At 46.0% G+C, this 23012-nt stretch overlaps 1 protein-coding gene and 1 non-coding gene across 4 annotated transcripts; both read left to right on the forward strand.

Moving 5' to 3' along the window:
• Window positions 1-223: 223 nt before the first annotated feature.
• RNF135 (ring finger protein 135) lies at window positions 224-16234 on the forward strand. 3 transcript variants are annotated; one of them, XM_027568431.1, is made up of 5 exons: window positions 224-543; window positions 7933-8082; window positions 11351-11513; window positions 13743-13832; window positions 14418-16234. In XM_027568431.1, the coding sequence occupies exons 1-5, from the start codon at window positions 268-270 to the stop codon at window positions 14945-14947; spliced, it is 1209 nt and encodes a 402-aa protein (XP_027424232.1). In that variant the 5' UTR covers window positions 224-267; the 3' UTR covers window positions 14948-16234. The 3 variants fall into 3 exon arrangements, with proteins under 3 accessions (XP_027424232.1, XP_027424233.1, XP_027424234.1); XM_027568432.1 differs by having other exon boundaries at window positions 13746-13832; XM_027568433.1 differs by lacking the exon at window positions 7933-8082.
• Window positions 5184-5323, forward strand: LOC113908414. The gene has a single exon (XR_003515479.1). It is a non-coding gene; the product is annotated as a U4 spliceosomal RNA (small nuclear RNA).
• Window positions 16235-23012: the final 6778 nt, after the last annotated feature.

Below are 23012 nucleotides of genomic sequence, written 5' to 3' on the forward strand. Positions count from 1 at the left end.
AGCAGGTTCCTAGCGTTTGGGGGCGAGCTGATCTCCCCGCGCAGGAGGCCGTGACTCCCGCCACCTCTGACCTAGGGCGCCCCGCGCCGGGCGGGGGAGGCTCAAAGGCCGCTTTTAGCTGGACAGGAGACCGGAAAAAAAGGGTGAGCCGAGGCGGGGAGAGGAAGGCCGGGGGAGGAGCCGGAGGAGACGTCGCCGCGAGCGGGCGGTCCCCAACGAGGCCCTGACTTCCGCGCCCCGGCGTCCCGCGGGGGTGGCCTGGTCACCATGGCGGGCGTGGATCCCGGCCCGGCCATCCCCGTGTGGCTGGTCGAGGACGACCTGGGCTGCATCATCTGTCAGGGGCTGCTCGCCACTCCCGCTACGCTGCCCTGCGGCCACAGCTTCTGCCGCGACTGCCTGAAGGGCCTGTGGGCCGCGGGTAGCGCCAGCCGCCCGCGCTCCTGCCCCACCTGCCGGGAGAGCGCCCCGGCGCCGCTGCAGCTGCGGAAGAACACGCTGCTGCAGGAGCTGGTAGACAAGTACAGCCGCGCGCTGCGCGAGGTGACTGACGGCCCCGCCCCGCGCCCGCGCCCGCGCCCCCGCGTCGCGCCGCCCCGCAGCCGGTAGGGAGGGGGACCCGCTCTTCCCCGGGTCCGGCCCGGCCTGCCTGCTGTCGCAGGGCTGCTCTCACTCTGAGCACTCCCGCTTCTAAGTATGAAGAAGTTGCGGGGGGAACCCCAGTCTCCTGACATCCAATCAGCCTGGCTGCTCTAGCTACTTCTTGGCACATTTTCACTTCTTCCCAGTCTTTCCGCTGTCTCTTTGAACATTCTTACATTGGGGTAAGATACAGCATAAAATTAGTCCTTTCAGCCGTTTTTTATGTGTACAATTTAGTGGCATTATATTCGCAGTGATGTGCAGCTATCACCAGTTTCTGTTGCCACAGGTCATCACCACAGAGACTCTGCACCCCTTAAAAGCGATAACTTCTCATTCCAGCTCCCTTCGTCCCCTGGTAACCTCCAATCTTTTCTGTCTCCATGATTTGCCTCCTCTAGATATTTCATATAAGTGGAATCATATAATATTTGTCCCTTTGTGTCTGGCTTCTTCCACTTACCGTGTTTCCAGGGTTCATTCATGTTGTAGCATGCACCTGAATTCTATTTCTTATGGTGGCTGAATAATATTCCTTTGTATGGATGTACCACGTTTTGTTTATCTGTTCATACGCTGATGGACCATTCGGATGGTTTCCACCTTCTGGTGACTGTGAGTAGCGATGCAGGAACATTGGTGTGCACGTAATCAAGTACTTATTTTCAGTTCTTTTGGGTAAATACCTAGGCGTGGACTCACTGAGTGATATGGGAGTTCTATATTCAACTTATTGAGGAACACAGCCAAACCATTTTCTACAACAGCTACAACATTTTACATTTCCACCAGCAAAGTGGGAGTTGCCGATTTTTCCACATCCTTGCCAATACTTGTTATTTTTCATTTTATTTTGATTCCTCCCTCCTGCCACTTTTATAGGATAGCTTTTCCATTAGGAGTGAAGTGCTTTCTCACTGCCGTTTTGGTCTGCATTTCCCTGAGATTGATGATATTGACTGACCATCTTTTCATGTGCTTATTGCTCATTTATATATTTTCATTGGAGAAATGTTTATTCAGGTCCTTTGACTGTTTTTAAAAATTGGGTTGTCTTTTTTTTGTTGAGTTTTTTTTTTTAAGATTTTATTTCAGGGGCGCCTGGGTGGCTCAGTCGTTGGGCGTCTGCTTTCGGCTCAGGTCATGGTCCCGGGGTCCTGGGATCGAGCCCTGCATCAGGCTCCCTGCTCAGCGGGAAACCTGCTTCTCCCTCTCCCACTCCCCCTGCTTGTGTTCCCTCTCTCGCTGTGTCTCTTTCTGTCAAATAACTGAATAAAATCTTAAAAAAAAAAGATTTTATTTATTTCAGAGAGAGACTGAGAGAATGAGTAGGAGGAGGGGCAGAGGGAGAAGCAGACTCCCTGCGGAGCAGGGACCCCCCCCCCCCCCCCCCCCCCCCCCCGCCCCACCATGTGGGCCTGGATCCCAGGATGCTGGGATCACGACCTGAGCTGAAGGCAGACCCTTAACCGACTGAGCCACCCAGGCGCCCTTTCTTGTTGAGTTTTAGGAAATCTTTATAAATTCTGGTTATTAAACCCTTATCAGATATATGACTTGGAAATATATTCCCCCATCTTATGGGTTGTTTTTTACTTTCTTGATGGTGTCCTTTGATGCATAAAAGTTTTAAGTTCTGCTGATGTCCAATTTATCTATTTCTTCTTTTATTGCTCTTGCTTCTGGCATCATATCTAAATCCATTGCCGAATTCTGAGTTCATAAAGATTTACCCCCATATTTTCTCCTAAGAGTTTAATGGTAATAGGTCTTATATTTAGGTTGCTGATCCATTTTGAGTTAATGTTTCTATATGGCATGAGGTAGGGGTCCAACTTTATTCTTTTGCATGTGGAAATTTAGCTGTCCCAGCGCTGTTTGTTGAAGAGACTGTTTTCTACATTGAGTGGATTTGGCACCGTTATAAAAATCAGTTGGCCATAGATGAATGGGTTTATTTCTGGACTCCTAATTCTATTCCATTGGTTTTTTGGTCTGTCCTTATGTCAGTACCACATTGTTGTGATTACTATAGCTTCGTAGTAAATTTTGAAATCAGAAAGTGTGAGTCCGTCTGACTGTGTTCTTCTTTTTCAAGATTGTTTTGGCTCTTCAGGGCTCCTGCAATTCCATATGAATTTGAAGATTAATGTTACCATTCTGCAAAGAAGGCTGTTGGAATTTTGAGAGAGATTGCATTGAATCTGTAGGTCAGCTAGGGTATGACATCTTTAACAATATTAAGTCTTCTTCCCAAAAATGTGAAATGTCTTTCCATTTATTTAGGTCTTTTTAACTTTCTTTTAGTGATGTTCTGTAGGTTCCAAAAATATAAGTCCTTTCATCTCCTTGGTTAAATTTATTCCTAGGCATTTTACTCCTTTAGGTGCTGTTATAAATGGAATTGCTTCCTTAATTTCCTTTTTGGATAGTTCACTGCAGGTGTATAAAAACACACTTCTTTTTGGGTGCTGATCTTGTCCCCTTCAACTTAGCTAAATTCATTTACTAGCTCTAATAGCTTTCTTGTGGATTCTTTAGGATTTTATTTATAAGGTCATGTCCTATGTGAGTAGAGATCATCTTACTTTTTCTTTTCCAATTGGGATACCTTTTATTTCTTGTCTAATTGATTTGGCTAAAACTTCCAGTACAATGTTGGGTAGCAGAAGTGAAATCAGGCATGCTTGTTTTGTTCCCTATCTTGGGGGGAAAGCTTTCCGTCTTTCACCATTGAGTATGATGTTAGTTGTGGACTTTTCGTAGATTCTCTTTATTATGTTGAGGAAATTCCTTTCTATTCCTGGTTTTCTAGTGTTTTTTTAAATCATGAAAGATGTTAGATTTTGTCAAATGCCTTTTCTGCATCAATTGAGATAATTTGTATGTGTGCGCGCGTGTGTTTCCTTCTTCTATTAATATGGTGTATCATGTTGGTTTTTCTTTTTCTTTTTTTAAAGATTTTATTTATTTATCTGAGAATGAGAGAGAGAACACGAGAGGAGAGAGGGTCAGAAGCAGTAGCAGACTCCCCGCTGAGCCGGGAGCCTGATGCGGGACTCGATCCTGGGACTCCAGGATCATGACCTGGGCCGAAGGCAGTTGCCCAACCAACTGAGCTACCCAGGCGCCCCTCACATTGGTTTTTCTTAAATTGAACACCTTGCATTCCTGGGATAAATTCCATTTGGTCATGATGTGTTATCCTTTTAATATGCTGTTGGGTTTAGTTTGCTAGTATTTTGTTAAGGATTTCTACATCAATATTCATAAGGGATATTGGTCTGTAATTTTCTTGTGATGTGTTTATCTAGCTTTGGCATCAGGGTAATGCTGCCCTCACTGAAGAGTTAGGAAGTGTTCCATCATCTTCAATGATTTGGAAGAGTTTGAGAAGGATTGGTATTAATTCTTCTTTAAGTATTTGGTAGAATTCACCAGTGACGCCATCTGGTCCTGGACTTTTCTTTGTTGGGATTTTGATTGCTGATTCAATCTTTTTATTTGTTTTTTTTTTAAGATTTTATTTATTTATTTGACAGAGAGAGAGACAGCGAGAGAGAGAACACAAGCAGGGGGAGTGGGAGAGGGAGAAGCAGGCTTCCCACGGAGCAGGGAGACCGAGGCGGGGCTTGATCTCAGGACTCTGGGATCATGACCCGAGCCGAAGGCAGACGCTTAACTACTGAGCCACCCAGGTGCCCCTATTTTCAACTTTTTGAGGAACCTCCATACTGTTTTCCAGAGTGGCTGCACCAGCTTGCATTTCCATCCTCTCTCTTTTTCTTTATCAGTCTAGCTAAAGATTCATCAGTTCGTTGATTTTTTTCAAAGAACCAACTCTTGTTTCATTGATTCTCTCTATTGTTTTTACATTCTCCATTTTATTTATCTCCAATAATCTTTATTATTTCCTTCCTTCTGTTAGCTTTGGGTTTGGTTTGCCCTTTTTTCCCTAGTTCCTTGAGGTATAAATTTAGGTGATTGACTTGACATCTTTCTTCTTTTTTTAAAAGATTTATTTATTTATTTATCAGAGAGAGAGAGAGAGAGAGGGCACAAGCAGGGGGAGCGGCAGAGGCAGAGGGAGAAGCAGGCTCCCCGCTGAGCAGGGAGCCCGATGCAGGACTCAATCCCAGGACCCTGAGATCATGACCTGAGCCAAAGGCAGATGCTTAACCGACTGAGCCACCCACACATCCCCCCTATAATATTTTTAAACAGAGTTGAGGCCACATTGTATAACCAGGTTATATCCTCTTTTTTAAAATTTTAATTAATTAATAAGAGTTTATTTTTTAGAGCAGTTTTTTTAAAGATTTTTTATTTATTTGACAGAGACAGTGAGAGAGGGAACAAAAGCAGGAGAGGGAGAAGCATTTTAGAGCAGTTCTAAGTTTACAGAAAATTGAGCAGATAGTATGGCAAGTCCCCATTTGCCCTTCATAGTTTGCCCTATTATTAACATTTGCATTAGTGTGGTACATTTGTTGCAATTGATGAATCAACATTAATACGTTATTCACTAGAATCTAGAGTTGAGCTTTGCGCGGTGGCAGTATCATAGCCAATGAGGTTTATCCAAGGCGTAATTATTGCCAATTGAAACTAAAACCCACAGTTGATATTAGGGTTCACTCTGTGCTGTACAGTTCTATAGGTTTTGACAAATGCATGATATCACGTAGCTACAGTTATGGTGTCATACAGTTTTACTGCCCTGAAAATCCCCTGTGCTCCACCTCTTTGTACCTTCACCCCAACACCTGGCAACTGTGGATCTTTTTACTGTCTCTTTAGTTTTGCTTTTTCCAGGATGTCATATAGTTAGAATCATTCAATTTCTGGCCTTTCCGGATAGACTTCTTTCACTAAGCAAAATTATGGTTTGTGGCTTGATAACTCACTTCTTTTTATTCCTGAATGATATTCCATTACATAAATGTACCACAATCTATCCATTCACTTTCTGATGGGACATATTGGTTGCTTCCATTTTTTTTGTGTGATTATGATTAAAATTTGTTTTCTTTTTTATTATAAATACAGCATTATCCCTCAGGTCTTTAAAACTGTTTGCTAATGTTGCTTATGGTAACTGAATATACTTACCATTGGCTGTTAAGGAAGAATGATTATTTTTGGATGGTAGAATATTGGATGATTTAAAACATTCCCTCTTTCTCATGCTTTGCATTTTTTTTTTTAGATTTTATTTATTTATTTGAGAGAGAAAGAATAAGCAGGTGGAGTAGCAGAGGGAGAGGAACAAGCAGGTCCCCCCCCCACCATTCAGCAGGGAGCCTGGCGTGGGGCTCAGTCCCAGGACCCTGACATCATGACCTGAGCTGAAATTAGATGCTTAACCGACTGAGCCACCCGGGTGCCCCTCATGCTTTGCATTTTCTAAATTCACTGCAGTGAGTGTGCATTTCTTTTATGAATAGAAAAAACAATATACTTTTTATTTTAAAGTTTTTAATTTGCTCCAGTGCCTAGATAAGGGCTCCTCTTTTCAGTTCCAGCCACCTGAATATTTAGGAGTGGGGCCTGGAAATTTAAGAGCAAATGGTGTTACCAGTGGTCGGCTACCTCCCTCTCTAAAGTAGTCTGATTATGGCTTCCAAAACACATACTATTTTGAGGGACATCAGGCTTCTTAGAGTTGCAGAAGGTCCTGGGTCATTTCCAGTTTTTGAGGTCCTAGCATGATTTAAAAAATGTGGTATGTTAAAACAAAGTTATTAAAACTGGTTTATTGACAGTTGGATAATGAACACATTGTATTTCTGTAACTCTATATAGGACCCCTTTTGGAGGTAATGCAATGTTCACCATTGAAGTCTGGGCCCTGCCTGCTTCTGATGAGTGCCACCAGATCTGGAAGTTGTTGCCAGAATGTTGGCTGCAGAACTTCCACTCCCAGCCAGGCAGCTGAGCAGATCAAGGTCTTTAAGTGGGGTTATTTAGCGCCCTCTAATCTGAGTGTCGCTTTAAACGGGCAGGATGTCAGGGGGCCTGGCTGGCTCAGTCGGAAGACCACGCAACTCCTAATCTCAGGGTTATGAGTTTGAGCCTCATGTTGGGTGTAGAGATTACTTAAATAATAAAGTCTTTTTTTTTTTTAAAGATTTTATTTATTTATTTGACATAGCGAGACAGAGCACAAGCAGGAAAAGCAGCAGAGGGAGAAGCAGGCTCCCCGCTGAGCAAGGAGCCCAATGTGGGACTCGATCCCATTACCCTGGGATCATGACCTGAGCCAAAGGCAGCCGCTTAACTGACTGAGCCACCCAGGCATCCCCAAAATAAAGTCTTTTAAAAAGTAAAAACTAAATCTGGAGGATGTCAATAATCAAATAAAAGGAGCTTGTTTCTGTGCATCACTTTAAAATTTCCAACATCTGGGGTGCCTGGGTGGCTCAGTGGGTTGAGCATCTGCCTTGGTCCTGCGATCGAGCCCCACGTTGAGCTCCACACTCAGTGGGGAGTCTGCTTGGGGTTCTCTCTCTCCCTCTGACCCTTCCCCTGCTCACGCTCTCTCTCATTTTCTCTCTCTTGCAAATAAATAAATAAAATCTTAAAAAAGAATAAAGTCTCCAAGATCCCTGCACAGTGAACCGGTAGAGTGTCTGCATTGTTGAAGAGGAGAAAGAGGGAGGGTCACTTTCAATTTGAAAGGAGTGGTGAGGACACAGGATGACTCTGATGAGAGTGGATCTTCAACCTCTCCAGCTGAATGCCATCCACTGCTCCACTCACCTTACCAGCTGCACCCACCCTGCCAGGCTCTCAGCATCCCTGCTCTGACCTCTGTTCAGAATGATGAGCCCGCAAGTCCCTTTAGGCTTCACTCTCACACCCCACCCCCCCAGCCTGGGGATGGGCTCTGGTTCCCTGTTATGGCCACTGGACAAGCAGTAGGCATGCAAAAGGTCTGGGCCATCTACCTCCTTGTCCTCCGGACATTTTTGTCACTCTGTTGCCTGCTTCCTTTGTGCTGTTTTTTTTTTTTTTTTTTTTTTTTAAGATTTTCTTTATTTATTTGAGAGAGAGAGAATGAGAGCCAGAGAGCATGAGAGGGAAGAGGGTCAGAGGGAGAAGCAGACTCCCTGCCGAGCAGGGAGCCCGATGTGGGACTTGATCCCGGGACTCCAGGATCATGACCTGAGCCGAAGGCAGTTGCTTAACCAACTGAGCCACCCAGGCGCCCTGTGCAGTGTTTACAGCTCCCTCTGTCTAGAACTGGGTCCTGGGTCCAGCTTTGGGTTCTGCTTTGTTCTTTTAAAGGCAGCGGCACAGAAGAGCATCCCAGAAGTTGGGCGTGAGCTGGCGGAGTTGGTGGAACAGCTCGTAGACATTGTCAGGAGTCTTCAGAGTCAGAGGCACCTCCCCGAATCCGGACCAGACAATGAAGGGAGCACCCCGAGCATGAGCATGGTAGGCTCAGCCCGGAGGGGAAAGCGTGTGCTGGGGGCGGGGCTAGGGACAGCTTCCAGCTGGAGCCACGGGACTATGTTGGGAGTTGAAGGATGCAATAAGTCTTCATCTTTTACCATTTTCTTACTGTCACACATGGATGACCAGAAGTGTGCAAAGCTTGAGGTGAGGTGGGGGGCTTCAGGTGGGCTAGATTCCATCCTTACCTCTGCACCTAACCAGCTCTGAGATCTCCAGGGACCTCTATGCAAATCCTGCAGACAGTCTAGTCCCCATCTTCACTGACCTTTCAGCAGCCTTTGACCACACCTTCATTCCTGAAGCTTTCTTTTCCCTTAGCTTCTGGGACAGGGGTCTTCTGACCTTCCCCTGTTTCTCTATGGCTGCTCCTTCCCCAGCTGTCTTGCAGGCTCACTCTCTTTTCCTCTCCTCAGCAACGAAATGCCCAAATGCCTTAAGGCTGAGGGGTACATCCCTTTTTCTTCCCCACTGAGTGGTCTTCCCCACACCATGGCTTTAATTACCACCCTATGCGCAAACATAGCTCCAGCCTGGACCCCTCTCTGAGCTGTGGTCTGCTATCTTCCTTCTTACCTTTTCCTCCGTGTATCTCAAAGGCACATCCCATTTAGAATGTCCCAAACTGTTTCTCCTCTGGGAGTCCCCATCTCGGTGACTGGCCCTATGATCCTTCTAAGGGCACAAGCCAGGAACCTGGGAATCATGTCACCCCTCCCTCACCGGCCTAAACATCCCCAGAGCCTATTTACTACTCTTCAGCTCCTTGGAGATGTCTCTGATCCAAGCCTCTGATCATTTCTTTCTTTTTTTTTTTTTTTTAAAGATTTTATCTGGGGCGCCTGCGTGGCTCAGTTGTTAAGTGTCTGCCTTCGGCTCGGATCATGAACCCAGGGTCCTGGGATCGAGCCCCGCATCGGGCTCCCTGCTCAGTGGGAAGCCTGCTTCTCCCTCTCCCACTCCCCCTGCTTGTGTTCCCTCTCTCGCTGTCTCTCTCTGTCAAATAAATAAATAAAATCTTTTTTTTATTTATTTGAGAGAGAGAGTGAATGGGAGAGAGAGCACAAGCTGGGGGTGGGAGGTGGCAGAGGGAGAAGCAGACTCCCTACTGAGCAGGGAGCCCAACGCGGGGCTCCATCCCAGGACCCTGAGATCATGACCTGAGGCGAAGGCAGACACAAGCGACGGACCCACCCAGGCGCCCCAAGCCTCTGATCATTTCTTGCCTGGATTGCTGCAATAATTATTTACCCCACTCTATTCCTGCTGGTCTGCTCTCCTCATGGTTGTCAGAGTGATCCTCTCAAACACAAATCTGATTTACAACATCTCCAGTGACATCTGCTTGTGTGGGATTAAGACCCAGATCCTGGCTGTCCTCAAAGAACGAACAGGGCCCTGCAGGACTCCTTCCCTGTCTGCCTGTCCTGTCTCCTTCCAGCGGGCTCCCCTCCCCCAATACTCCCCGGGCTCTTCAAGCTTCAGCCACTCTGGCCCCTATCAGTCCCCCAGGGTGTCATACTTCTTCCCACCACAGGGTTTGCACTCCGTGGAATGTTCTATCGCCCTGCCACCTAGATAACACCTCTCATCCTTCAGACCCTGGCTAGATCATCACTTTCCTGGAGAAACCTTCACTGATTTCCTCGAACAAGTCTCCCTGTTAGAGGCTTTTACGATACCACAAATTGCATCTTGATAATGATGGGTGCCATAATTTATTCATGTCTGTTTTCCCTCCTCCCCTGCCCTGGACTCTAAGCTTCATTAGGGTAGAGACCCTGATGGCTTTTGTTCACTCTTGTATCCCCAAGCTTAGCAAGGTGCTTGCCGCATAGTAAGTGCTCAGCAAATACTCAGGGGTCTTCAGGGCTGCAAGGTGTTGGGGGGAGGAAAGCCTGAGAGTCTGACTTGCACACTTGACATTGCATTGGTTTGATGTAAGGACTAAAGAAGCTCTGGTCTAAATAAGTGCTCGAGGGGTGCCTGGGTGGCTCAGTCGGTTGGGCGTCTGCCTTCGGCTCGGGTCGTGATCCCAGGGTGCTGGGATCGAGTCCTGTGTCGGGCTCCTTGCTTGGTGGGGAGCCTGCTTCTCCCTCTCCCTCTGCCCCTCCCCACCATTGTGCTCTCTCTCTCTCTTGCTCTCTCTTTCACATAAATAAATAAAATCTTCAAAAAAAAATTCTTTTAAATTAAAAAAAAAAAAGCGCTCAAGTGGTGGGAAAATGCAGGACGATAAAATTCACTGTGGTGATTTAGTTCACCTCCGTGAGCTATAACTTGTTTTGTAAAAGGGGGATAACCAACCTACCTTGGAAGGTTGTTACACAAATTAGAAGTAAGCCACGTGAAGTGCTCAGTCCGTGGTGCCTGCTACTTTACAGTTGGTAAGAAGAGTGGAAAATAAGAGTATGCAAAGTTGGGAAGGAACATCAGAGGCCAAAGGTGGCAAGGTGGGAGGAGATGAGAGGCTGTGTTGGGGAATTACAGGACCCAAGGTTAAAGAAAGTCAGGGAGCATGTGTTGGCGGCCCCAGAGAGCTGGGAGGGCCTGGATGCCCAGCCACATGTCTACCCTGGTTCTTGAGAGCAGAGGTGATGGAATGATAGCCTTCCGGGGAAGATTATTATGGCCTCTGTGGCTGATCTTGGTGACTATTTCACTATTGTATTATTTATTTTGTAAAGCCCCTAGAGGATGGGCTTACAAATTTTACTACTTTTTGGGTATTACCTAAGAAATCCACATTTATTGTACATAATACTAGAAAATGCATAGCAGGTTTTTTTAAAAAAATTTTTTTAAGATTATGTATTTGACAGAGAGAGAGATAGCGAGAAAGGGAACACAAGCAGGGGGAGTGGGAGAGGGAGAAGCAGGCTTCCCGCCGAGCAGGGAGCCCGATGCGGGACTTGATCCCAGGACCCTGAGATCATGACCCGAGCTGAAGGCAGACACTTCACAGCTGAGCCATCCAGGTGCCCTGAAAATGCATAGCAGTTTAAAGAAAACAAAGGAACATTGTCTGTAACCCTACCACCCAGAAATAACCACACTTTAATATTTTTGCTGCACTGTGTGTTCTTCCAAATTGCTTTCAAGGCATGTAGTTTGAGGGACCTAATTATGTTTTTAAAAATCTGTGAGGAGGCAAGTAGAAAATGATAGATGGCAGAATTAGAATATACTATTTGCTGCACACCTTAGGAAACTTCACTTATTTAATTTGTTTTTGATGATCCATCAATAGTCTTCTTCTGGTGGGGTGGACCTTTCCTTGGCTTCTTCAAAGCCAGTGACTTCCAACACACCCGAGAGAAAAACGAGAGACATTCTGCATGACCTAGAAGAAATCCAGAAGAAATTACGGGAAAACTTCACGTGGAAGGAGGCCTTTGAAGAACAGCCGCAGGGTGAGTTGATTTTATTGGGTGAAAGAGGATTAAATATGGAAGTTGGGGGAAATGACAAAAACAGTGACAAATAGCTTTGTTTTTTGGGGATAGGGTCCCAGAGCCCAGCTGTGTTATCCCTGTGCTGTTGTAAATGAGGAAGGGGTGGGCGGAGGTGTTTTTGTGGCTGGATATGTGTTTTGGATATGGCTGGAGGTATGATGTCACCTAGGCCTTTAAAAGATAGAAACTCATTTTCTAAGACCTTTACATCCAGAACCTAGATCTCATTTTGCTGCTCACCTGTGTTATCCACCTGAGGAGATTCAGAAACAGGCTGCTTTTTATGTTTATTAAATGTCTTTGTTAACAAAGCATGCGACTTTGTAAATTGTCCTTAATGAGTTTAATTAAAATATCATCTCTGGTGAGTATGCTAATAGTAAACAATAACAATGCAGAAAAGAACCTCTCTGTCCTGACTTTGGAGGTTCTCCATTGTAACGCTTGTCACCACTGAAGAACAATTCACACCTGCCTCTTAGACGTGAGCTCTGGGCTCCCTCCGTTCTGCCTCCTGCTCTCACCACTGCCAACTTTATATACTTTAGAGACATATCTCTTATAACTTTTTATGTTTAAATGATCTTGCTCGGGGCGCCTGGGTGGCTCAGTTGTTAAGCGTCTGCCTTCGGCTCAGGTCATGATCCCAGGGTCCTGGGATCGAGACCCACATCGGGCTCCCTGCTCGGCGGGAAGCCTGCTTCTCCCTCTCCTACTCCCCCTGCTTGTGTTCCCTCTTTCGCTGTCTCTGTCTCTCTGTCAAATAAATAAGTAAAATCTTTAAAAATAAGTAAATAAATAAATGATCTTGCTCTGCTTAAAAAGTTATTTCTTATTTAGGTGGAGAAACCTGATCCCTTGGGAAAAACTCAAGGAAACAAGTTAGAGCACACTTTATCAGTTGTTCCAAAAACTGAGAAATAAGTGCCCCCTTAGCTCCTGTGTCCCACTAAATTTAGATTGGGTTCCTTAGTGATCTTATTTACTTAAACAAATTTAAAATCAATATTTAGGGGCTCCTGGCTGGCTCTGTTGGTGGAGCATGCGACTCTTGATCTCAGGGTTGTGAGTTCAAGCCCCATATTGGGTGTAGAAATTATTTAAAAACAAAATCTTTAAATAAATAAAATCAGTTTTAAGATTTTGGGGTTAAATTAAAATTTTTATTTTATTTTTTTTAAAAGATTGTATTTAGTTATTTGACAGAGAGAGACACAGCCAGAGAGGGAACACAAGCAGGGGGAGTGGGAGAGCGAGAAGCTTGACTCGGGGCTCGATCCCAGGACCCCGGGATCATGACCTGAGCCCAAGGCAGATGCTTAACAATGAGCCACCCAGGCACCCCTGAAATTTGAAATTCAGGGGTGCCTGGGTGGCTCAGGCAGTTGGCGTCTGCCTTTGGCTCAGGTCGTGATCCCTGGGTCCTGGGATCGAGCCCCGAGTCAAGCTCCCTGAGAAGCAGGGAGTCGGCTTCTCCCTCTCCTCCCCACTCATGCTCTCTGTCACTATTTCTGTCTCTCTCTCTCTCTCTCTCAAATAAATAAATAAAATCTTTAAAAAAAATGCGAAAAGCTTGTGAGAAATTAAAAAAATTAAAATTTTAAATTCAGAAATCAAAACAGTATAAAAGCGTACAGTGAAGGTCTCTTTCCCACCCTCATTCAATTTTCCTATTGCCCTGCCTCTGTTAACCGCTTGTATTAGTTTCTTAAGTGCCCATTCAGAATTTACTTATGCAAGTAACAGTTTAAGGCACTGATGGGGGGTAGTGTCATGGATATTTTGGGTGTTGGGGTGCTGTGATCTCCTAGACCTATAATTTATTTGTTAGATATGCACATAACACTTACTTCCTATATAGCTGGTACTACGCTTGGTGCTTAGAACATAAAGATGAACAAGGTCTCTACCAGCAAGGAGCTTAGAGCTTACGGGTGGAGGGGGGGGAACACGCAGTAAAAAAAAGTCCACGGTGAGAACATGGGGCTGCGCATACTTGAGTTGGATGTTCTGCCTGATCCAAGTCTGACACTAAAAAAAAGTGTGAGGAAATGTGATGAAGCAGACAAGCCGTGTGCCCTGATCACGATGTTTGGATACCTTGTATTTGCCTTTTATTTGTTTATTTGTTTATTTATTTATTTTTGATGACACCTTTTCCCCTTCCCGATTTTCTGAAATCCTTAGCAGAAGTCCAAGAAGCTCCCTATTCCTCTTCATGTCCACTGCCTGACCAGAGCCACCCAGCCCCCAAGAGCGCCTCCCGGTTTGCTCAGTGTAAGTATGAGGGCGGCTGAACACTTGGATTTGGCCAGCCGGGTCCGCCTTTCTGCGGCTGCTGGGTCTCTCCTTGGCTCACAAGGGGATCTGATTACAAAGACAAATGGGATTGAAGACTCCCAAATTCCAGGCTATGCTGAGTGGGATTCAGAGACAGCTACCTGAAAGAGGCCCAATGGGGAAGTAAAAATTAAGATGGAAAAAGGGTATTGTGATTAGAACAATACTAGGGATGTGTATACAGAAAACTGCAAGTTGATGTACCTGTTTTAATGCCAGTATGAATAAAACTTTATCACACCCAAAGGTACGAAGCTGCTTTTTGCGGGGCGCCTGGGTGGCTCAGTCAGTTAGGTGTCTACCTTCCATTTGGGTCATGATCCCAGGGTCCTGAGCATTGGGTTACCTGCCCAGCAGGGAGTCTACTTCCCTTCTCCCTCTACCCCTCCCCCTGCCTCCCTTCATGCTCTCACTCTTGCTCGCTCTCTCAAATAAATAAATAAAATCTTTAAAAACAAAAACATCCCAAAGCTGCTTTTTGCTATTAGAGCGAGCCAGTCATATCCTTGCTCTTTTCCTCAGGGGCCATCAGTCCGACCTTCGACCTTCGCAGCCACTCCTGTAGCCTGGAGGTGTCCAAGGATGGCCGGGCAGTGACTGTGTCTCGCCATCCACAGACCCATCTCGGGGGTCATGAGAGGTTTGTGACCTGCCAGGCCTTATGTTCCCAGGCCTTTTCTTCTGGGCAGCAGTACTGGGAAGTGGACACTCAGCATTGCAGCCACTGGGCAGTTGGGGTGGCTTCCTGGGGGATGAAACGGACCCAGATCCTGGGAAGGACCCAGGACTCCTACTGTGTAGAGTGGAAGGGGACTAGCCAGCTCTCTGCATGGCACATGGTCAAGGAGACTGTCCTTGGCTCTGACAGACCGAAGGTGGTGGGCATCTGGCTGGACCTGCAGGAGGGGAACCTTGCCTTCTATTCAGTGGCTGATCAGGAGACGCTTCTGTATGAGTGCCCAGTCTCAGCCTCCTCTCCTCTGCACCCTGCCTTCTGGCTCTATGGCTTAAATCCTGGAAACTCTCTGACTATAAGGCCGATAAGGGTGTAAAGTTTCCCTGGGTGTCAGAAACCCAGTGGTTTCCTGTCCTTTCCCTCTGCTTTCAAGCCAGTGGTACCTCGACAAGAGTCCCACTTCCAGAGTTAATGGGTGCGCTGTAAAGGGCTAACTGCAGGCTTCGGGTGGGCAGACCGCACATTCCCAAGAGAGCGTGGGCCCTTGACTAGTTCTTGGGAGGCAACCCCTAAGCCCTTGGGGTATCCTGCCTGATAAGAGTGTTTGTTTCCCGGAGGGTCTTGGGCCAGGAGGTATCAGCTTGACCTCTGGAGGGACTGGAGACTAAGGCCTGCCCATGTGGCCGACCCCCAGGAAAAGCCTGGGCACCAGACCTTGGGGGAGCTTCCCTGGTTGGCAGTCTCCTTGTACATTGTCACACATTGTCGCTAGGAGAATTAATACTGTTCTTGTGACTCCATGGGGAAGGAGAGTTGGTGTCTCTTTGGCCTGTGTCCCATGTGCCTTTTTCTTCTGCAGATTTTAATCTATTGTTTCACTGTAATAAATTGTAACCAAGACTACAATCACTTTGTTGAGTTCTCTGGGTCCTTTTAGTGAATCACTGATCCTGGGAGTGGTTTTAGGGACCCTCCCCCCCCAACACGGGGGCAGGTTATCCATTGCTGTGGAATAATACCACCACGAATGCAGTGGTTTCAAACAGCGCTCAGTTATTAGCTCAGTTTCTGTGCACCAGGCGTTAGGGCACAGTTCAACAACTAGCCTCACCAGCTGCAGTCAAAGGGTGACCTGGGGCCATGGTGGCATCTGAAGCTCACCTGGGCAAGGATCTTCCAAACTCACATGGTTGTTGGCGGCATTCAGTTCCCCGTGGGTTGTCAGACGGAGGGCCTCGGTTTCTTGCTGGCTATTGTCTGCGGGCCACCCTCGGTTCCTTACCCCATGGGCCTCTGGAACGTAGCTGCTTACTTCCTCAAAGCCAATGAGGAAGAGGCAGTTTCCTAGCCAAGTGGACATTAGATCTTATATGATGTAATCACACAAACATAATCACATACATCCTGTGGCCTTTGCCTTATTCTGTGGGTTAGAAACATGCCACAGGTCCTGCTCACGCTTACTGCATGGGAAGGGATTAGGGAAGAGCAGGAATACCAGGAGGTGGCGGGGTATGGGGGCCCCTTACAGTCTGGCCAGCACTGGGTGTCATTTCATACTCGATTTCCCCTGTTTTTAAAAACCATTTTAGGGCGCCTGGGTGGCTCAGTTGGTTAAGCCACTGCCTTCGGCTCAGGTCATGATCCCGGAGTCCCGGGATCGAGTCCCACATCGGACTCCCCCTTCTCTGTGGGGAGCCTGCTTCTCCCTCTGCCTCTGACTGCCACTCCCCCTGCTTGTGCTCACTCTGTCTCTCTCTCTCTCTATGTCAAATAAATAAATAAAATATTTAAAAAAAAATAAAAAAAATAAAAACCATTTTATTACATGACAGAACAGATACAGAAAACTCCATAAAACATATGTGGAATATAAATAATGAATTATTATAAACACCCTTATTAACTACCTTTGGGTCAAGAAATAAAACCTTCCTATCCCCCCCCCCAGAAGTTCCTTCATATGCCTTGTCTCAATCACACGACCCTGCTTCTACCTGAAAGGAATCTGACTTTTACAGTAATCACTTCCTTGAATCTCTTTAGAGTGTTAGCACCCAAATATGCACCCCTAGCCACAAGAGTCTTACCCGTGTAAAAAAAAAAAAAAAAGTATATGTCTTTTTCTTAACTGCTTTGTTGAGATATAAGGTACATACTATAAAATTCACCTATTTAAGGTGTACGGATCGGTGAACGCCTGGGAGGCTTAGTTGGTTGAGCAAGCGACTCTTGATTTCAGCTCAGGTCATGATCCCAGGGTCCTGGGATCGAGCCCCGCTTCAGGCTCTCTGCCAGCAGGGAGCCTGCTTCTCCCTCTGCCTCTGCCTGCCATTCCCCCTGCTTGTGCGCTCTCTCTCTCTCTCAAATAAATAAATAAATGATCTTTTAAAAAATAATCTTTATAAATAAATAAATAAATAAAGTAAGTGTACAGATTGGGGCACCTGGCTGACTCAGTCAGTAGAGTGTGCAACTCTTGATCTCAGGGTCGTGAGTTCAAGCCCCACGGTGGGCGTAGAGATTACTTAAATAAATCAATCTTTAAAAACATAAAAACTGAAGTGTACAAAACAATGTTTAGTATGGAGTTGTGAAACCCTCACTGTATTCTAATTTTAGAACATTTTCATCACCCCCAGAAAGATCCCTCATACCCATTAGCTGTCAATGTGTCTTGTAGTTCTCCTAATCTACACATCTCCCTCTCCCTCTCCTCTGCTTGCAATTCATCCATAGGACCCCAGGCTGGATTGGCACCTGTTTTGAAGACGTGGAAATTCACATTTGGGCTGTGGGGCTGGGTTGAGCAGAAAGCGTTGCGGCCCAAACCAGCCAGACAACCCTTAGCAGTACATTTACCTCTTTGCCCTCCTTTCCCTTGTAAGATGGAAATAATTATTATTTGCCCTTCCTTTTTTTTAACTTTTTTTTAAAGATTTTATTTATTTGAGAGAGAGAGAGAGAGAGCGAGAGAGAGCACATGAGTGGGGGGAGGGTCAGAAGGAGAAGCAGACTCCCTGCCGAGCAGGGAGCCCGATGCAGGACTCCATCCCGGGACTCCAGGATCATGACCTGAGCCGAAGGCAGTCGCTTAAGCAACTGAGCCACCCAGGTGCCCCTTATTTACCCTTCCTTACCTTCCTCAAAGTGTTGCTGAAAGAATTAAAGTAATAGGTAAGGGAACTGGGAAAATGCCAGGACAATTGTAACCATAGCGATGACAGAGTTATGTCAGCCTCCAGTGCACCTTGGCCTCTAACATCTTGAGACTCACATCTAATTTACATACATGTCCTCAAAAACAGGGCCAAGCCAAATTCTTCCACATGTTCTATTAATTTGCTCTCTAGCCTCACGACCACTGTACATAATGTAACACACCAGGAAGCAGGGTTCCAGATGGGGTTAGCGGTTTGTCCAGGGCTGGTCAGCTGGCAGAGCAGGGACCAGGCCCACTTTCCCCCCACTTCTCGAGTCTCTAACCTTAATACCCTCTGATAAGGTCCTGTGCTGAGCCAGGACCTGGCCTTCCACTCTGATGGGACACAGCTATCCCTAGAACCACGAGGTACTGTTTTTTTCTGCCTGGTGGTGGTGGCGGTCCTCGGTTAGTAGAGTGGTCTTGGGTTGTCTGAGTAAGGACAAGACCTCTCTCTTTGTGCCAGTTGACCGTTAAAGGGCTCTTGGTTCTCACTTCCTGCATCGTGGAGCTTTTATCTTCTCACCCAGGGTCACCTTGATGTTCGCCCTTTAAAAGTACTAAGACTGAGAATTCAGAGGCCAGGGTTTTTAGCGTCTTGCGGTGCTTTGGTTAAATACCATCCCGTCTGGTGGTTTGGATAATGGGGCCTCTTTGAGCACGGAGTTTGTTGCCTGGTCACATGATTTCCCCAAACTAGAGTGGAAGCATAAGAATCAGAAAGGTAGAGAATGAAGGTTAGCCCTCTGCTTCTTTGCTTTTGTCTTGAGTTTTTGGTCAGCAATCAGCTTTCTGGGACACTGTGAAAAGTGGTACCCTTCCTCAAACAGAACAAAAGAAAAATCCTCCAGAATAGAAATAACGAAGCTGAGGGGTGCCTGGGTGGCTCAGTTGTTAAACGTCTGCCTTCGGCTCAGGTCATGGTCTGGGGGTCCTGGGATCGAGCCCCGCATCGGGCTCCCTGCTCAGCGGGGAGCCTGCTTCTCCCTCTCTCACTCCCCCTGCTTGTGTTCCCTCTCTCACTGTGTCTCTCTCTCTGTCAAATAAATAAATCTTAAAAAAAGAAGAAGAAGAAGAAGAAGAAGAAGAAGAAGAAGAAGAAGAAGAAGAAGAAGAAGAAGAAGAAGGAGAAAGAACTAACGAAGCTGGAATGCCAGTGGGTGAAGGACCTCTCACTTGGATCTATACTATGTGGGGGAAGGAATCATCCACACGGATCAGGCTGGAAAGACGTCCCATGGAGAGGCAAACGCTCATGGGGAGAGCACTGAGGACTCCTGGGGCAGCTTCTCACCTCCTCTGCCGACGTTCCTCTCAAAAACCCTTGTTTTCTTGGAGGCTTGTCTCTGTGAAGTGCTTTGTTTCTGGGGGTCAGGGAGAAGGGAGTAATGTCAGTGACAACAGCCACTTCTGTCTCTCTCTCCCTCTCTCTTCCCCTCCGCCTCACACACACTCTTCACCCGCTGGGGAGGAGGCACCTACTGGAAGGCATGGCTGTTCCCATTACTGGGGTCCAGGGCTTTGGGTTCCTGGAAGAACCACTTACCCACCGGGAAGCCACCACCTTCTTAGACTCACAGCAATCTCTCATACAATTATATCCATCTGTCCCTTACTTTTCCTCCCTCGAATACATTTTTTTCTGGAAAAGTTTAATTTGAAGACTTTATTTCCTAGCTGATTGCAGAAACAAGCGGCAAAATGCAACAATGCTGCTCTTTGGAGTTACCTCAGGTACCTTTTGCTGTGGTTGAAGGAAAAATTCCTTCCCCAGGGGCACTTGGGGCTTTTGACAGGAAGGGAGAATTTTCCTTCCTATATGCTCAGCTCCATCATTCCCCACTCCTGCCTAAGCCCTCAGCCCCAAACCTACACTATTCAAACCCAAATTCACCCTCGTTCGTAATTGCTCAAAAGCATAATCACCGCAAGGGGCGCCTGCCTGGCTCTGTCAGTGGAGCATGTGACTCTTGATTTGGGGTTTGTGTGTTCGAGCCCCATGTTGGGTGTAGAGATTACTTAAAAATATTTTTTACGGGGCGCCTGGGTGGCTCAGTTGGTTGGGCTCCGGTCATGATCTCAGTATCTTGGGATCCAGTCCTGCGTCGGGCTCTCTGCTCCACAGTGAGCCTCTTTCTCCCTTTCCCCCTGCTCTTCTCTCTCTCTCTCAAATAAATAAATAAAATATTTAATAAATAAATAAAACAAAATATTAAAAAAAACCCCAAACCCTAGTCACTGCATGATTTTGTGTCCTTCCAGAGGAGTGCAGTCTTCTTTAATTATAATTAAAGATTTGTTCTGATTTGGGGTTTACTTTCCTAACCAGCCATAGGCTTTCTCAGGACGCTGTTTCCCAAGTTTCAGTCTTTTATGTGCCATGATTCTTGTCACACTGGCATATCTCCTGCACCATTTTTTGCTTAATATTTTTTCCTAAACCAACTCACTAACCCCCCTCAGGTACACTTATTTCAAAAGGAAAACTTAAAAATAATTATGTAGATGGGAATCAGAATCCTGTGTCTTAAAGGAGTAACCCTAAATATATGTTTCACGGAAAACAAAAACAATGTGAGTGGCTTGGTTCTGTCCTATAAGGCTCTGAACCCGAGGCTTGCTCTGGAGCTGGCTTTCATGCGTTCTCTCCCTCTCCCCCCCCCCCCTCTCTCGTGCATGCGCTCACAAGTGGAGATTATCAGGTATTATAGATTTACTGAGGCTTTCACCTTGACTTAATTAGGACAGAAACATAATAGAAAAGGGAAAAACATTCTGGCCACAGGGGTCATCATTTCAAATGTCCCTGCACCATCTATAATTATCTCGTTCCACGATTTAGGGTAACATAGTTCTAAGAGATTGGGCTGGTGCTCTATGGAAGACTGTGTCTTCCCTCCCTGCTCAGTGAAGTCTTTTCACCTTTATTTTTCGAAATTAATATGCTCTGGGGAGAAAGCCTTCTGCCTTTGGTCAGGACACAGTGTCTTGGAGTTACCACAGGATCTTTTCTTCACCACCTTCTGCACAATTAGTCACCAGGTTGTGACACTGGATTCTGCCTTCTCAAATCATCCCAGCCCCGGCCCCCTCCGCCTCCCTCTGCATCTACTCTGGTTCAGACTCTAATCACTTCTCTGCCGGATTATTTTATTTTATTATTATTATTTTCTTTTTTTAAAGAGAGAGAGAGAGAGAGAGAGAGAGAGAGAGCAGAAGCAGGGGGAACAGGAGAGGAAGAAGTAGGCTCCCCACCAAGCAGGGAACACAACTCGGGGCTTGATCGCAGGACACCAGGATCATGACCTGAGCCTAAGGCAGATGCCCAACTGACTGAGCCACCCAGGTGCCCCTCTGCTGGATTATTTTAATTCGAGCCCCTCTGTCTCTAGTTAGAATCCCCTTCCCATCTGTTCTCATTCTGCTAACGTGAGCTTCCCTGAACACAAATCAGATGTGCTCCTCCACTTTAAACTCCCTAGGGCTCCCCAGTGCCTCCAGCAGAAAGTTCCACTTCCTACCTTCACTCTTCCCTACCTCTAGCCCCATTTCCTGTCATCTTCCCCCACACACTCTCCACCCCAGCCACCTTGCTTTGTGTCACATCATGTACTTTTGTGCATCTAGCCTACTTGGCCTGTAGTGTCCTCCCCCTTGTCCAGAGGGAGATCTCTGTTGAAAATGGTGCACAACACGTTTAGATCTGATCAAAGCAGACCCACTAAAACCAGGAGCCATCAGGAAGGCCCCTCGGGCTAAAACCATGGTATTTTTTCCTAGAAGCTCTCTGGGGGATATTTGCATTTTTGCTGGGTTAAGGCATGGTGTTGCCTGGGGGTCATCTGTTAACACAGTCCTATCGGAAGAGCAGACTACCAGAGGAATGCGACATGGTCACGGGGTCCGCTGGTTTTGGCTAGGGGAGGTAAAGATTTAGATTATGAGATGCCACCTTTTGTGGAAGGTTTTTGAAAGGTGTGGGTACATAGGGAATGATTTGGAGGATTCTTGTGATAGGATGGGTGCCTAAAGACGAGCTGCTTTGTCTATAACATATTGGTGTTGTTCATTACTGTGTTCCTAGCACAGAGCACAGCCCAGAGCCTCACACATGGTAGAGACAGTAAATACTTGTTAAATGACTTAATAAACATGATATCCTACATTAGTGTCTCAAAGCGTTGCTATTCTTCTAAATAGTTCTTTAATTTTTTTTAAAGATTTTATTTATTTATTTAAGAGAGAGAGCAAGAGAGAGAGAGAGAGAGAGAATGGGTGGGGGGGGCAGGGAGCCCGATGCGGGACTCGATTCTAGGCCCCTGGAATCATGACCTGAGCTGAAGGCAGACGCTTAACCGACTGAGCCACCCAGGCACCCCTCTTCTAAATATTTCTATTAATTTTATTTAAAAGATATAATTATTAAATTAACTTTGACATTTTACCAAAGATGGTTGTATAAAAATTAATTCATAATCTTTAATACATTTTTCCTTTCTTTGTACTCTCATCTAATATTTATGTACATCCATTCGTTTTTAATTACCCGATGAACACACGTACATGCTTGTAAAAGTTCAAAACTACAGAAGTATAGAGGATAAACGAACGAATATATATTTCATTTTTATACAGCTGTAATTATATATGTGGTTTTATATTTTTATTTTTTCACTTATTTTGTAAATTCCTTATCTTTTTCTTAAAAGATTTTATTTATTTGAAAGAGAGGGAGCAGTGGGGGGGGCAAAGGGGGGAGACCAAGGGAGAGGGAGAGAGACAAGCAGATTCCCCGCTGAGCAGGGAGCCTGACATGGGGCTCAATCCCAGGACCCCGAGATCATGACCCAAGCTGAAGTCAGACGCTAAACGGACTAAGCCACCCAGGCGCCCCTCCATATCTATAATAGTCATTAGTTTTAATGACTGCAAATGTTCTCCAATGTACTTATTTATTTATTTATTTATTTATTTAAAGATTTTATTTATTTATTTGACACAGAGAGTGAGCACAAGTTGGGGGAGCAGCAGAGGGAGAGGGAGAAGCAGGCTCAGCAAGGAGCCCGACTGGAGACTCGATCCCAGGACCCTGGGATCATGACCTGAGCCGAAGGCAGACGCTTAGCTGACTGAGCCACCCAGGTGCCCTGTACTTATTTAATTTTAAAGTAATCTCTGTACCCAATGTGGGGCTTGAACTCATGACCCTGAGATCAAGGGTCATATGCTCTACCGACTG

This window comes from Zalophus californianus, chromosome 16 (assembly GCF_009762305.2).
Source record: "Zalophus californianus isolate mZalCal1 chromosome 16, mZalCal1.pri.v2, whole genome shotgun sequence".
Classification (NCBI taxonomy): domain Eukaryota; kingdom Metazoa; phylum Chordata; class Mammalia; order Carnivora; family Otariidae; genus Zalophus; species Zalophus californianus.